This window comes from Protopterus annectens, chromosome 10.part0 (assembly GCF_019279795.1).
Source record: "Protopterus annectens isolate FY-2018-M chromosome 10.part0, PAN1.0, whole genome shotgun sequence".
In the NCBI taxonomy this organism is placed as follows: Eukaryota; Metazoa; Chordata; order Ceratodontiformes; family Protopteridae; genus Protopterus; species Protopterus annectens.
In genome coordinates this window covers 24023577-24040016 of record NC_056744.1, presented here as the reverse complement: position 1 = coordinate 24040016, position 16440 = coordinate 24023577, and the positions used below count along the sequence as shown (strand labels likewise).

The 16440-nt window shown below is 38.2% G+C and overlaps 1 protein-coding gene across 2 annotated transcripts in view; it reads left to right on the top strand.

Moving 5' to 3' along the window:
* LOC122812915 overlaps positions 1-16440 on the top strand; it is a 739345-nt gene that overhangs the window by 298256 nt on the left and 424649 nt on the right. For both annotated transcript variants that reach the window (XM_044084968.1, XM_044084969.1), the window contains exon 6: positions 9758-9816. In XM_044084968.1, coding sequence (XP_043940903.1) covers positions 9758-9816 — 59 coding nt within the window. The remainder of the gene's footprint in view (positions 1-9757; positions 9817-16440) is intronic.

Genomic DNA, 16440 nt, shown 5'->3' with positions numbered 1-16440 from the left:
TCCTCAGATGTACTTCGACTTCAAACTCCTCCCCTATACCTCACCTGATGCATCGGTAGGAAAGTGGAAATTAAAGAAGAAAACCTCTAACTACCCCAATGGCTGTCTGAACAATGGCCCTCCCAGCCAACCCTAACCCTACTACTGGGAATGAATGGGCCAAATGGTCATGGAGAGGGCTGATGACTGAGGGACAGCAGGGCAAAGACAGCAAAAAATAGACTAGATTGTAAATACATTTTGGATGTTGTGAGGTTTACAAGAGAAGTCATGAAAGCTGTAACTCTTTTTTGTTTTGGTTTATTTGTGGCACAAGACTGTACTGTCCTTACAAAAATAAATAAATAAAAATTCTCTGCCCCCCCCCCCCGCCATGCTGCACACTACTATTTGTTGTCATTCTGTGTGGCCCTTTACTTTCTGCCTTGACACTCTTTTCCTACTCTCTTATACTCCACTGTCATTTTTTTTGTCTTCCAAATGTTGATATGAAGGTTGCACATTATTGCAACAACAACTTTGAGTTTTAACATCAACTAAAATTGAACATAAGCTTTTCTGTCTTCCAGATGATGATTGGGAGGGACACACTTGCTATTACACCGTGGCAGATGTCATAAAACATCACAGAAAGCTGTATAGCCATGCAATATTTGTAGCTGCAGTGCTAAGGTGTCCATTTATGTGAAGCTTAAATTTATATAGTGTCACAAGGGAAAACAATGTCAAGTGACAACTATCATTCTATCTTTCAGTTCCATTGACGTTTTTAGTTTTCACTTAATATTTTACCATTAGGAGTCAGATAGGCCTACCACAATGCAGAAACCTTCTGAGATAAGGTTTCTGCATTATGTTAATGCTTTCTGAATTCCTCCATAGAGGACCTGAGTATATCACATTGCACTTTACTTCTGCTGCCAGAACATGGATTCATGAAGAAGACAACTAACTAATAAATCATAAATTGATTTAACTTGCAAATTAAAGTGATTTTAAAGAACTCCTGCTAAAAGTGTCATTTCTTTCTAAGTTTTGATCAACAGATAATCTGCTTTCTTTACTAACAGCTTCCAATTTAATTGTTGTATTTAGTTCTGCTTCTTTTAAAGTTGTTTCTGGCCATTATGATGTTGGCATTCACAGTAATGCAACATTCATTCATCTGTAGGAGCTAGAAAATCCCTTTGCTGTACAAAAAGTAATCGAGTGAGCTACTAAATTTGCCTCATACACTGGGGCATCTCATGGCATGTGGTAGTTTTACACAGAATCCAATACAAAGTTGTGGCAATATAAAACTACTGCTAGTGCACTACAGTTTTTTCAACTGTGTATAGTCCAGCATTTCAAGACAGTATAAAACAGAATCTGTTGCTTTGGCTGACTTATTCAAACTTATTATTTTGTTCCGTTTTTTTCACTTAAAGAGACATCTACCTTTGAATCCAGTATGTTTGTGATATATGTATATATATATATATATATATATATATATATATATATATATATATATATATTATATATATATTTTTTTTCCTTTAGCCATGTCTAGAAAAATACACTCCAGCCATACAAAGCAGAGTATTATAAAATGTAACTCCTTTTTATTTGTCTGCTTAAAGCAGAGAATGTTATAGCAGCATAAAACTGAGTTCCTCCCACTGGTTGAGTTATTCAGTTATTATTTTTTTTCCCATTGCACTGCAGTTTTTTTTTCTCTTCAGCTGTATCATCCTGGATTTGTATCCAATGCACAGTGCAGGGTTAGCCGTACAATGTAGGGCATGCCATCCTAGTATTAAACTGAATTCACAATCAGTGTGGTACAAATACAGCTTTGAAAACAAGGACAAAGTAAGAGGACTTAATATCCTACTTGTTTTTTTTTTTTTTTTCCATTCTTTAACTATATTGTTTAATCCTAGAATCAAAAGTAACATTGAATTTATGTTGTGCTTTCCTTTTTTAAAGCAGCCACAGTAACTGATGGAAATCAGAATATGTCACAGAACATTCTGTGTCATTAAGTACTAATAACTATTACCACTATTATAGAGGAAGCAGGCAGGGGAATCCTATTTCTCCTTTGTTATTTTCTTTATGTTTATAGACATTAGCAAAGAAAATAAGGGACTCAGAAATTCAAGTATGTAATTAATATGGTAATCAAGAAAAGTTGTCTTTATTTGCAGACGATATTATTTTGTACATGATAAAATCACAAAAGGACATCTCACTGTTATGGAACATCTTGAGACATTTTCAAGTCTTTTTAGAATATAAAATTAATGAATATAAAAAAAAGACTGTAGCTGTAAACTATGTACCCACACATGAATTGGTCCAGCTATACCCATATTTATGGGGCCACTATAACTATAACATCAAGTATTTAGGAGTGTGGTTTATAAAGGATTCTGTTATGGCAGCTAAGGATATGTAGGAAGAGACTGAACAAATCATAATACAAAAACTGAGAAACTGGAAGCTGTTGTTTATGTATATGGATAGCAAGATGCAAGCAGTAAAAATGGTTTTAGTCCAGTAAGTTTTCTGTACAGGTCAGGCATAATTTTTATCAAGCCAAAACCAGAGGAGAAGTTGCAGACAATAATTAATAAAGAGTTGAAGGAATTTATCTAGGAGGGGACTAGGGTAAGGGTCCAGTTGGATAAGTTTATCCTTCCAACAGAACAAGCTGGTGTAGGATTACTTGATTTGAATGGATATTTTAGAGCTCATATACTTAACACAAGCAGAAAGCTAAAAATCAAAGTGGAAAGGGATGATGATAAAAAGGGGGGTCAAAAAATAAGAGAAGTGGGATTTTGTATATAAATCCGTAAGGAGAATAACAACAGCCGAACAGAATGTTATATTCATAAAGTAGCTGAAAGTATTCTAAGAACTAAGCCAGCATGTGAATGGATTAAGGAGATTTTGCTGATAAGGATAACTACAAGTAGGGATATTGAAAATTTGGCAAGAGTGGGGCTGGAATTTATCAGAGAAAACTGGTAGTATTAGGAGCAAATCACTAGAGAGGAAAAGATAATAGAATGGGAAGAGATCAAGAAGGCATCTGGACTGCGGGCTACAGACTGCCTTTTCTGTCAGGGACTGATATCAGAGTATAGGAAAAGAGAAAATGAGAAGGGAATCCTAAGTGAAAGTCCTGCTCTAAATCTAGAGCAGAAGCTGCTGTTAAAAAAAGAAATAATTAGTAGGGCATATAAAGTATTGCACAATTACTATAGCAATCAAGCAGAGAAGGTTAGAAAATATTGGGACGAGAGATTGGATAAGCAATTCACAAAGAAACAATGGGAGGACACATGCACAGCTCCCAAAATATACAACAAAGTCTAGAAGATTTAGGATTTTTGCTTGAAAGTATTTGTATAGGTATTTTTATACCCAAAACAGACTAAAAAAAATTTTCCTCAGGTAGATAGCAAATGTTGGAGGTGTGATAGGGAAGAAAGTTATAACTGTGAACATGTCTTTTGGGAGTGCAATAAGTAAACAGTACAGACTACTTTGTCAGACATATTGAGTGAGCAAATGGATGTAACTAAGGAAATTATTTTTTCTGAGCTGGGATACAAGATCTGAGTTGCCCAGATATAGTATGGCCTTGCTAAAATTAATTCTGATGACTGGCAAAAAAGCAATCACCATAAAATGGAAATCAAAGTCTAAACTAAATGTATTTGAAAGATAGAATATTGTAACAGAGATAAAAGAACTGGAAGTTGGATCTTTAGAAAAGGGTAGGAGTAAATTATATAGCAAAATGGAAATTGTTAGTACAATACATTCAAAATAATGTTTTGGAGGAGGATAAGTAAGATTAAGGGAAGTTAGGAATTGAGCGATTTATGTAATGTTGGATTGATAGTTATACAAGAGTGTGATGTATAATATTTGTAACTAGAAAAATGTTAATAAGTTTTGTTTTATTTTATATAAATGCATGTTTGTATGTGTCTTAAATAATAATTCAATAAAGATGTTTAAAAGTATTGCCAGCATTATACAAGCCACATAACAGATGCTTGTGTGTGTGTGTGTGTGTGTGTGTGTGTGTGTGTGTGTGTGTGTGTGTGTGTGTGTGTGTGTGTGTGTGTGTGTGTGTGTGTGTAGCAGACCTATAAAAGAGTTGAGACCCTCATAATTTATTTTTGCCAGTAGTTTCACTCTATTCTTAAAGTACACACTTTTTTGCAAAACATCATCATTGTAACCTTTAAACCTTGAGGAGTCTAATTCATGTACATATGTATTCCACACTGGCAAATGCTTCTTGCAGTTTGGGTGAAAGTCAGTATCTTTTCTAGCTTCACAAACAGGTATTATTCACAGAATGTATTCACCTCTACTTAGTTTATTAACCACTGCAGAATTATTTGTTACTGGTTATTTCCCTTTTCACTTCATTTGTGCATTTATATTATAATATTGATGGCCTGTCAGTTATTGTATCACAGAATTCTGTTTTGTTTGTTAGACTATTGTGTTTCATTTGTATTGGGTCATTTAGCCCTGTATTTGTCAGATATGCAAATTAAAGAGATAGCAGACTACAAGTGTCACATTGTAACTTATGTAGAGAAGGGAAGTGTGGTAGCATTGTGGATAAGGTCTTCACCTCAAAGACATAAGCTCCATGGTTTGATACTGACCACAGTTCGCTATCTGTGTGGAGTTTGTATACTTTCCTCTGTGTCTGTGTGGAGTGCCTTTCTTCCTTAAAGATGTAAGGCATGTGGTTCAAATTCAGCTCTCCCAACTACATTTTAGAAGTATGGCCAGCAGAGTACATCCAAAATGAATAGAGTCTTGTGATCCAACCATTTTGGGTATCTGCTCTGATCTCAGGGGAGAAAAAAGGCATTCAGGCAGTAGTTGCCAGACCTCCTAAATAAAGAAGGACAAAATGATTTGGTGTTGATATCAAGACAGGCAGAACAGGATATGAGGATTGTCCGGAGCTACAGGAACACAGGAACAATGAATGAGAGGTCATTGTAGACTTCTGTCTGGCAAATGACTTAAAGGTGACCAAGTTAGTTCACCCAGACAGACAGTCACAAGATCACATACAAGAGTGATCAGCATGCAACTTAGATAAACTTCCTCCTAGCAAGGAAAGGGCATTGGGGTAAAATTAGAAATTGCAAACTCATCTCTTGCATAAACCACTGGTGGCCACAATCAGCTACAAACCGTGTTCAGATAAAGCTCTAAAGTCAACAGAGACTAGGCTAAAGAGCTGAAAAAGCACAGGTGTTCAAGGAAGTAGTCAAGGCTCTAGCAGCTCAGGAAAAAGCAGGACATGTGTGAAGATAACAGAACAGAAATGCAGCCAAGCCAAGTATGGAAATAAGGTGCAAAAAGAAGTAGAAAAGATGGACCAGGCCAAGAAGGAATGCTGTTTGGTTAACAATGAGGTTCAGAGATCAGTCACAATGACAAAGAACAAGGTGCCAGAGAAACTCTACTAGCTTCCTAAAGGTGACTCAGCAGATGACACAAGGAAGCTGTGTGAGGCTGAAAGGCAATGACAGAAAGGTAAGAAAGATAGTCACCGGACACCACTCATAACAAATACCAGCAACAATCTACACACCTTCCAGAGACCATCAGAGGCAGATGGATTGCTTCAAGAAGCATCGGAATGAAGAAGACCTCATAGAAGTTGTAATGCTCCATGAAGAGCCTCCAGTGAAAGAGGAAGAAGAACCCACTGTAGTCGAAGTAAGAATAGTACTAAGGAAAATGAAGTCAGGGAAAACAGCAGGCAAAGATAAAGTTGTGGCAGATGTAGTCAAAATGATGGATGCATTAGTGGAGAAATGGTTTCTGAGGGTACTCATCATGGTTGGCGAGAAAGACATATCCCAGATGACTGGAAAATAAGCATTGTAGTGCCAGTGCACAAGAACAAACGGAGCATCCACAACAGTGAGGAGTATAGAGGTGTCAAACTCCTATCACATTGCATGAAAATACTGGAGTGATTAATCAACAAATATGCAGAGTAAAAGAAAACAACATTGGAAGTGAACAGTTCAGATTCAGATTAAGATACAGTACAAGTAGCTCAATGTTTGAAGTGAGAAAGTTAGTGGAAAAAAAGTAGGAGATGAGGAAAGTTTCCAACTTGGCATTCCCAGACTTGGAAAAGCTGATTTGAGCTGCCTTGCAGTGCTTCAAAGTCTTGGAAACATTAGTAGAATTAGTGCAGGCTATGTAGAAGGAACCAGCGACACAAGTAAGGACAGTATTCAGAATCACGGAAGGGTTCCCAGTGGGCATGGGTGTGCACTAGGCTTCAGCTCTGAGTCTACAGATGTTCATACTAGTGATGGACTATATTAGCAAACAGATTGGAGGGGACAGTTCAACAAAGCTGTTGTATGCAGATGATGCGGCAGTATAAGCAGATTCTGAAGAGGAACTTCAGCAAATGATGTGGTACTTCACAAGAAGAAAACTTTGACCAAAGGAAAATCTACCAAGCAAGAACATTTGGTGGATTTTCCTTTGGTCAACATTTTCTCCTTGTGAAGTGTTTATTTGATGTCCACTAGGTGCATTCTTTTAATTTGGCTCCCTGTTTTTTTCTTATTTTGAAATAGTATGGTACTGGAAAGCAAACCTGAAGGCATGTGGCTTGAAATAGTACAGACAAGACAGGAGCTATGGCAGCATATGGGGAAATCAGAAGAAGCTGACAATTGAGACTGAAGGGAAAAATAGTGGAACAGGTGAAACTGGAAGCAATAGTTAATGAGAAGGAAAGTCTGAATAAAGAAGTCAAGGTTAGAGTCAGAGGTGCTGCAGCCAAATGGCAGAGAGTGTCAGAGGTAGGTTGTGACCAAAGAATAGAGTGTGCCAGGGATGATATGTGACCAGAGAATACCAAAGAAGCTGAAGAGTAAGGCGTACAAAACAGTGGTGCAACTAGCTCCTACCACATGGCACAGAATCCTGGGCAGTGAAGGCAGAGCAGCTGAAGAAGCTTGAGTTGATGAATATGAAGTGCCTGAGATGAGTAATAGGGTACACACTGTGAGACACAGGCAGAAATAAAGACATTAGAGCAGACGCCAAAGTACCTGCAATTACAGATAAGGTTACAAAGAAAAAATTGTGGCAGCTTAGTAACATATTTAGGCAAGCATAAGGCAATTTGGTAAAGAAGATTTGGGTGAAACAGGAAGAAGAAAAGAGGCGATGAAGCCATCCAGCCAAGAAATGGATGGACTGCATGAGAAAAGGCCTACGATAATCAGACACGAGTGTCAAAGAAGGCAGGTGAGTGTCTGTGAAATGATAGACAAAGTGAAGTTTGACATGACACCCTGACTCGATGCAGAAATGGAGAGAGAGGGGGCTGACAATGATGATGATAATGAGTGGGGGCTGCTGCAGCAGGATAGAAGTTTCCTACTTACTGCTGTCAATGTGTAATATGAATCTGTAAAGGAGGCCTCATAAAGATTTAAGTGGAAGACTGCAATCCTTTTCTCACCCATTGATTCAGTTACTGGGTCTGGATATTCCCCATTACTTCACATGCAGCAGCTTTATTCAGTTGAGTAGGCTCATGCTCATCATTCAGATTGCCTGTTGAAAAAGAATTCTTTATAACTGACTGCAGCACCATTAGAGTAGACTGACTTCTATTATGTATTCTTGTACAACAGAAGAAATATATGTTCCAGCTTTTAAGTAGTAGTAGCAGTAGTTCTAGTAGTAGTAGCAGTAGTACTGTTGATATAACTTGCAGTTTAGTCACATAGTGTAACCTAGTTTTGAGGATTGTTTCTACCCATAAGTAAAGATATCCTTAACTTCATTCCTTGTACACCGATGAAAGGATTAGGAGAGTGCAATCATAAAGTTAATTTTCACTGCAATCTACCTGGCAGATGAGTGGCCATTAAGTATGTATTTATTTGTTTGTTTATTAACTGGATAGGTGGACTGGTCAGAAGACCCTTTACAGCCATAACCTACGTGAAATATATTGATACTATCACAATAACAAAGTAGTTTACATGTTGTAGAGTTATGTAACAGATAACATAGCATGTATTTCTTAGGCTGTTTGGAAGACAAGCACTAAAATACATACATACATACATACATAGACATAAAACACATACACTAAAACAGAATAGAAACACTAGACAAGAGTCAAGCACTAGAATAGGTTGAACTACAGTAGAGAGTCGATTATCCGAACGTCGATTATCAGAAATGTCAATTATCCGAACACAGCCTTCCAAAGTTTTCAGGTAGGAAAAATCATAAAGTCTGTATATGTAAACATTATACGTATTCACTTGTGCATGTTTTTTGAGCTTGTAGCCCGCTCATGTGTGAAAAATATTCTTTATTGTCCACTGGAATCACTGAATGGTTGAAAAGTGTATTCCCAGCGTGTAGAAAAAGCAAGAGTTTAGAAGTTTTTTATCCAGTTCAATGTATGTTTGATCATCCAAACAGTTTGATTATCCGAACTACCCTAGGTCCCAATTAGTTCAGATAATCAACTCTCTACTGTATGTAATGGGAAGTACAGTAATGGTTAAGGTGCTTGTCTTGCAAGCACAAGGTACAGGGTTTGAGTCTCACAAGGGATAATTGGCTAAGCTTAAAATGGCTTGCAAGGGCAGTTAGCTTAGTACTAATCTATGAACCTATGAACCTAATACTATATTATAGTCATAAATGGGTGACCCAGGCACACAGCACTGTAGCACACAATCTAGCTAAATGGACAAGCACAAATAGATAATGCTGTGATATGATTTCTCAATAGTAAATGGAATTCAGACAAATTGAAATCTATAAATACAGCCAAACAGTCTTAACAGAATATTTAAAATACAGCTAGCTATTCACACAAAGCATTGACATTTGTAACCTAAGGAGAGACATTTCTCTGATTTTACTTTGAAAGTGGGCACATTTTGTTTCCCTTTTTTGATTAGTTGTGGCAGTTGATTCCAGGAGGTAGAGGCAATTTTATTAAAATGAAACAAGAACAGGAACCAGCAGTGTTAACTTAACTAGAAAACCAACAAAAATTCACTGCTTTTGAACTAGAGGAGTGCGAGAACACCAGGAGTTCATCAAAAATACACACAAATTATGTCATCAGAATGGTTTTAATATAAAGATTAGCATTTTCATCCTTCAGATTCATGCAAACAGACTTCCTCAGAGCTAATAAATTAATTATCGAAGACATGTTTAAGCAACAATTCACTCATCATATGACCATAAATATCCAATCAAAATTACAACACTGTTGTGAATATAGTGGGTTGAGACACATAAAAACATAAAATGTTCAGCATATAAATATTTAAGCAACATTTGCTGTTTTTAAAACTATTACAATACAGACTTTTTTCACCACAATCAAACCAAAACTTGGCCTTCTTTATACATGGAGCTCATTGGTAAGTAAACCTGCCTATTCAAGTAAATAAACTATGTCTCTACAGAGGCCATTACAAATGTGGATTTTGTTGTACACATTTTTTTTTATCTGAAGTGGTGTGACTGTAGTAAGTGGTTAAACAAATTATTAAGCAGTTGTGACATGTGAAACGTCTTCCAGCCAGTCTTATACTAATCTATGTAGATGAGGTATAAATTCATGTGACTAGGAATGTAAATACAGATGACTCTGCTGTGTTGAATTTAGCAATGTCATTTTTTCCAATTACAGAGCCATTCCTGTCTTTGCTCCTGGTGGTGTCTGACATGAACTTCTGTCTAGATGTGGAGGTAGGTTATACCTTTTTTTTTCTTTATGCATGTTTATTTACATTATTTGGTACATAAAGATTAGTAACTTAGGTTTATATTTCAGTTGTCTAAGGACTGCCTCTAACATTATGTTGGGTTGTAAAGAACGTTTACATGCTTTCAAAATATACTTAAATGTGTACTGCAGGGTGGAGTGCAGGAATATTCTCAAAGTAATTAGCTAGGGAACAAAGTCTTACTTACTGTTTAGTTAGATATGTAATGTAGCTGCCTTAAGCAGCAAACTAGAGAAGTAAGTTTCTCAAAGGAGCATCTGAAGTAAGACTTGGGAGCATGAGGTAAAGAATCCAGTCCTGGCTATTTGTTGAATTACCTGTACTTATTGATAACAGTTGGGCCTGGGTTAGGCCTGTAGCCTTGGACCTTTTCTTGTGTTAAGAGACAGCCCATTTCTTGGAAGAGCAGTGTGGACTTAAAATTGTGATTAAGAAATTATTAAGATACTGTTTTTTCTTTTGTTTTGAATTTAAAAAGCTAAGTAGGCTGGGCATTTGAGTTTATAAATTGCTGTATAAACCTACATTTTGAATATGCTCTGCCTTCAATGTCTTTATAGACTTTGTGTATGTGTGTAGATGTATATATACATACAATTATATATGTGTATATACATATGTACATTTATACATGCACACCCATATATAAGGGCAAAAAATCTTTGTGTGTGTGTGTGTGTGTGTGTGTGTGTGTGTGTGTGTGTGTGTGTGTGTGTGTGCGTGTGTAAAATCAAACCTCAAATGATTGAACTGAAATGGTCGATCCAGGAAACATTGAAAAAACTATTAGCAAGTTAGTTTGTGAGTGCTGTATGCTTTCTTTTATGATTGTAGTACATGTCACTGAGACTCAGTAATTCAAGCTCATTCCAGCATAAGGGCTCAAACATACATATAAACATACATATATATATACATACATATATATATATATATATATATATATATATATATATATATATATATATATACACACACACACACACACACACACACACACACACACACACACACACACACACACACATGTATATTTGTTGTTGGGTTAAGTCTCTACATCCTCCATGTAGGGAACTTTGCTTCCAGTACTCCGTTACTTGATATAGTCAACCTTAAGGGTGCAGTCTTATTAAAATATAAGTTCTTTGCTCTTGAGCCATGTTTGTTAGATTAGCTTCATATTATTAGGTCTCTTGTAAACAGGACTTGATGAATCAAATAAATACCCTTTTTGTCTTTATTCCTGAAATGCTTAATTATGTGTTTTTTTATGAATTTTAATGATGGCCCAAGAAAAAATAGCCAGTAATTGTTTTCTTTCTGCAGAAGACTTTCAACTCCTATGTCTTTCGTATAGGAAAGAGTTGCAGTATATTTAATTTTGAATGTTTTGCTAAGTTTGGCAAAAACATGTTTTAGCTAGGAAAGTGAAGCGTTTATAAGTACATTTCATAAAATTAAAAATAAAAAACAATGACACATTCATCTGGTACTCAGTAAGGATAGGAATCCATTTCTGATGTAGAATGAAACCACTTTGTCTGTTACTACTGGAGTTAAAATTTGTTTATCCTCTCCTCAAATGGAAAGCTGTTTAGTATCCCCATTTCTCCATATCACCTTAGAAGGAGTTCTAGGAGGCAAAGCAACAGTGAAAAAGCTGCTTCTGTTTCTGTCACAGTTATTAAATAGTGCCTAATACTGTTGATGTTTCATACTGTGAAACATAAATCTTTACCTTAAACACTAGCATGTTGTGCAGGACTTGTAGCTGAATGTGTTCCACTTGTTGCTTTAGAGACACGCTGTATTTCTCCCGCTACTGTTTTTTATGTTAAGTTGACTCTGTCACAGGGTGTAATTATATGTCTCGGACAACTGCTTACACTTAAGGCAGCTCTGGTGATGTGACACATATATGAGCAATTAAAGAGGCATACCTTTGTGTTTAGCCTAAATACTGTTAAGTGAGTTAGTTTGGAGATGGATAAAATTACAGAGAGTTAAAGGAACTAGAAAATATTATACAGTGTTGTGTTCCAATTTCAAGATTTAATATCTTAAATAAAAATAAAAAGTCTAAGCAGGCAGGTGTAAGACTTCATAATTCTTGGGTTTGCTTGGATTTTTGTGACTGCTTATAGACAGTGCCTTGAAATTGCTTTGATGTGACAGTTTTAGCAACTGGTTTAACCAGACCTCTAAAAATGTAGTAGACCATACACTAGCTTTAAAATATTCACCTATACTGTGGTATGTATACACATACGTACACACACGCACACATTTATATATATATATATATATATATATATATATATATATATATATATATATATATATATATATATATATATCTGTGTGTGTGTATATGGCAGTGATACATAGGCCCTCAATTTAATGTCTACTTGATTACTCTGAAAATCTATCCTGCTACATTCTTGTATTTCACATAATGTACATGTGCCCAGATCCATGAAGAATACACAAGTGAGACAGAAAACATTTAAATATGAGATTTCAATAAACTACATAAGGCTTACCAACCCAATGTCACATAGGATGGATGAGCTTCCTTCTAATACATCAATCACCTGGTTCAGCAGAAGGACATGAGCTTGAGTTGTCAGACCCCAGCTCATCTGTCTTGGAGGAGTGGAGAAGACCTACTGCTCCTTTAAATGGTCCTAGTTGAGATGAGGGAGATAAGAAGCTGAGCTCCAGTACTTTACATGTATGCAGATGTTTTGCGCAGCACCACACAATTGTGTACATCATTTTCAATGCATACTTCTGGCTGATGGTTAAATATGTTAGACTCACAGTACAAAACGACCTAATATTTGTACATGTGAAAGCTGTGATATATCTTATTAGGTAACATTCTTGGAGTTAGTTGTAGATGTAGGATGTAAAAAAGATTACATTTGGCTTAGCTGAACATTTTACCTGAAGTTTTTTTTGAATATATTTATGTAGCTTATGTGTATACTGAATTACTGGGGCGGCCACGGTGGTGCAGTGGTTAGTGCTGCTGCCTCACAGCAAGAGGTTCTCCGGTTTGATCATCGGCTGGGGTGCCTTCTGTGTGGAGTCTGCATGTCCTCCCTGTGGTCACGTGGATTTCCTTCGGGTGCTCTGGTTTCCTCCCACATCCCAAAGACATGCTGTAGGTGGATTGGACAGTCTAAATTGGCCCTAGGTGTGTGTGTGTGTGTGTGTGTGTGTGTGTGTGTGTGTGTGTGTGTGTGTGTGTGTGTGTGTGTGTGTGTGTGTGTGTGTGTGTGTGCCTTCTGTGGAAGGTTGGGCACCGGGCTGGCAACTTGACACCGTAAAAACTCCACTGCCAATCATGAGCGGGCAGGTGATCCGCTGTGGCGACCCCTAACCGGGAAAAGTCGAAAGAAGAAGAAAATGGGTATACTGAATTACTGTACACTGCATGGCTACCATCATTATGTTAATGGACCTTTATTTTTTCTGCATTAAGTAGTCATTTTAGTAGCAAATGAATGTATTATTTTGGACCAAATAAAACAAACTCAGTAAAATGTATTTCATAGGTTCATAGCTTCATAGGTAGGTACTAGGCTATTGGCCTAAGGCCTATATAAGCCTAGCCAAAAAGGTACCCTGGCTTTTGCCACCCAAGAAAATTATTTTCTTGTGCCCCTGTCAAGCAGAGCCACAGAAGTGATCCCTGGGGTGAATTTCCTATCTCCCATCCAGTCATCAAGATGTTTCTTGAAGAGTGCTAATGAGGAGCTTTGTTTGCTATAGATATGTAGTTTGTTCCAGAGTATGGGAAGTCTCTGGGACAGGAATCCATCCCTCCAGCATGTTCTGTTTATTGTGGTGACAAGGTTTAGGTCCCTAGAGTGTGTAGCTCTGAGGGATGGGATTTCTTTAAGTGGAGCATGTCCAACAGCTCTTGGTTTGACATAGCTTTATATGTTAGGCAGAGATCGCCTCTGAGGAGGCGATATGTGACAGAGTAAAGCTGGAGATTTTTGAGACGGTCTGCATAGGGCATCTGTTTGAGGCCAGTAATCCTCTTTGTGAGGTATTTCTGTGGCCTTTCCAGTTGTTGTAGATGTCTTGTGAGGTACATACTAAAAGGGGCGCTGTATTCTATAATGGGTCTAATGAGTGACAAGTAGAGCGGAACAATGACCTCTGTTTTCCCTGGATGAGAAACCTTTTGTGATGAGGTGTGCTATGTAGAAGGATTTCCTGACTACTGTGGCAATGTGATTATCAAAGGTGAGACTACTGTCCACCTGTATCCCAAGGTCTCTTATCACACTTTCGGTGTTAAGTAAACTACCGCCTATGTGGTAGTTCATGGGTACAGAGTTTTTACCAAAAGGGATGACAATGCACCTTTTGGCATTGCGCTTGAGGTCATGGCTTTGACACCAGGCATCTGTCTCAGTGAGGCACTTTTGTAGGATGTCCACATCGTTAGGAGTTTCGATTATGGCTCCGTCATCTGAGAACTTTGTTAGCCAAAGACCTGCTGTGTTAGCCTGCTTGTACTTCAGAGAAGTAGATACCAAACAGGAGAGGACCCAGGAATGAACCCTGTGGTACTCCAATTGTCACTGGTCTGAAGTCGGATTTGGAGTCTGCTACTTTCACAGTGTGGGTTCTGTCAGTGAGCCAGTTGGCAACCCATCTTGTGACATAGGGATTTATACCTAGTTTATCTATAATTCCAGAGTGGGGGGTGGTGTTAAAAGCCTTGGCGAGATCTGTATAGGCTGTGTGAACCACCTTACCCTCATCTATGGCTTTGGTGACCACTTCAAAGAAGTCTATCAGGTTTAGGAGACATGATCTGCCTTTTACAAACTCGAACTGGGTGGGGTCCAGAGTTTGGAGATTACCAGTGTCATTGTTTATAAGTTCCATGATGATACGTTCCATAGCCTTGCAGACTTGTCAGGCTAATGGAGCTGTAGCTTCTGGGGTCCGTGGTGGCTCCCCCTTTGTGGAGTGGGATAACCATCACTGTGTGCCATTCAATGGGCACAAAGCCAAGGCTATGCTTGAACATGGTACTTAGGTGGGGTGCTAGTTCGTTCTGTAGTTCGTGTAGAATGCAGCTTGGGATGTTGTCAGGTCCCATGAATGCTGTGTTCTTGACTTTGGAGAGTGTGTTTTTTATCTGTGCAGCCATGATTACAGGAACTTTGCATTCTTCCATTATAGAGATGGGCCCTTTAGGGGGTGAGAGGGGAGTAAGGTTAGCACTAAACCTGTCTCCCAGGATGTTGGCAATATCAGTTGGTTCTATATATTTAGTGTCATTGTGCTGTAACTCAGAGCAGATCTGAGTGTTGCCATTGAGATTCTTGACATAGCTATAGAATGCTTTGTGGTTGTCTTTAGAATCAGTGGCAATTTTGTTTTCATAACTAGCTTTGGAGAATTGTATGAGGGATCTCAGCTTCTTACTGAGGCTGACCAGGGAGTTCATCCAATCATGGGATTTTACTCTCTTTCTGCAACAGTTTCTTTCTTCTGTTGTAGAATTTGTTTATGGCAGGGGACCACCAGATTGGCTTCCTTTTTTTGGAAGATAGCATCTTGGTTCTGTTAGGGATTGCACGATCCATGCACTCGTGTAAGTGCTTATAAAGTGCATCTGTGTAGGATTTAGCAGTCGTACCTCGATTGTCCATCTACATGAAGTTTGCCACTTCTGTCTTAAGAAGTGTGAAGTTGGTTTGGAGAATTTTTTTACTGTGGGTTCCCTAATGGGGGGGGGGTGGAGGCAGGATGTGGATGACTAGGGTGATTAGTTTGTGGTCGGATCTGACCAACAAGGAGTTGACTCTGGTGTGGAACACCGGTTGCCCATGTTGGTAATGACCAGGTCTAGGATATTGTTGCCCCTGGTGGGGGAGTGGATAAGTTGATCAAAGGCATTGGAATTTATGAATTCCAGAAAACATTGAGCAAAAGAGTTGGCACATGAGTAGTTTTCCCAGTTAATGGTGGGGTAGTTGAAATCACCCATTATTGGGGTGTTAGGTTGTACCCTAATATTTTCCAGTGTATCAAGAAATGAAGAGTGGGAATCCTGGGGCATGGTGGGAGATCTGTGGCAAGCTACAATTTGAATTGCGGTCTTGCCCAGAGTAAGTTGCACTTGGATAATCTTGGATGCATTATGCTGAGCAACTAGCCTGGAGGTGTGGATATCCTTAATGAATATGGGCACGCCTCCACCTTTAGTGTTTCTGTCCAGGTTTGGTGGCCGAAAGGTGTGGTATGACTTATAGCCTGGTAATGCAGGGGTGCACTCTGGAGCCTTGAACCAGGTCTCTGTCACTGCACAGATGTCTATGTTCTCCATTTTAAGGAGTGCCTCAAGTGAGTGAATTTTGAGGTTTAGACTTCTAGCATTGAGTAGCATTACCCTCAGATTTTGCTTGCTTGTACCTGTTACGGTGGTGAATTTGTCATTTGAACCTTGCCTAAAAAAGGCACTATAGGGGTGGCAAAAGCCTTAGCCAGTATCCGGAATTCCAAGGGTGACAGGTGCAGGCCATCTCTGGCAAAGCATCATGGTCTGTCG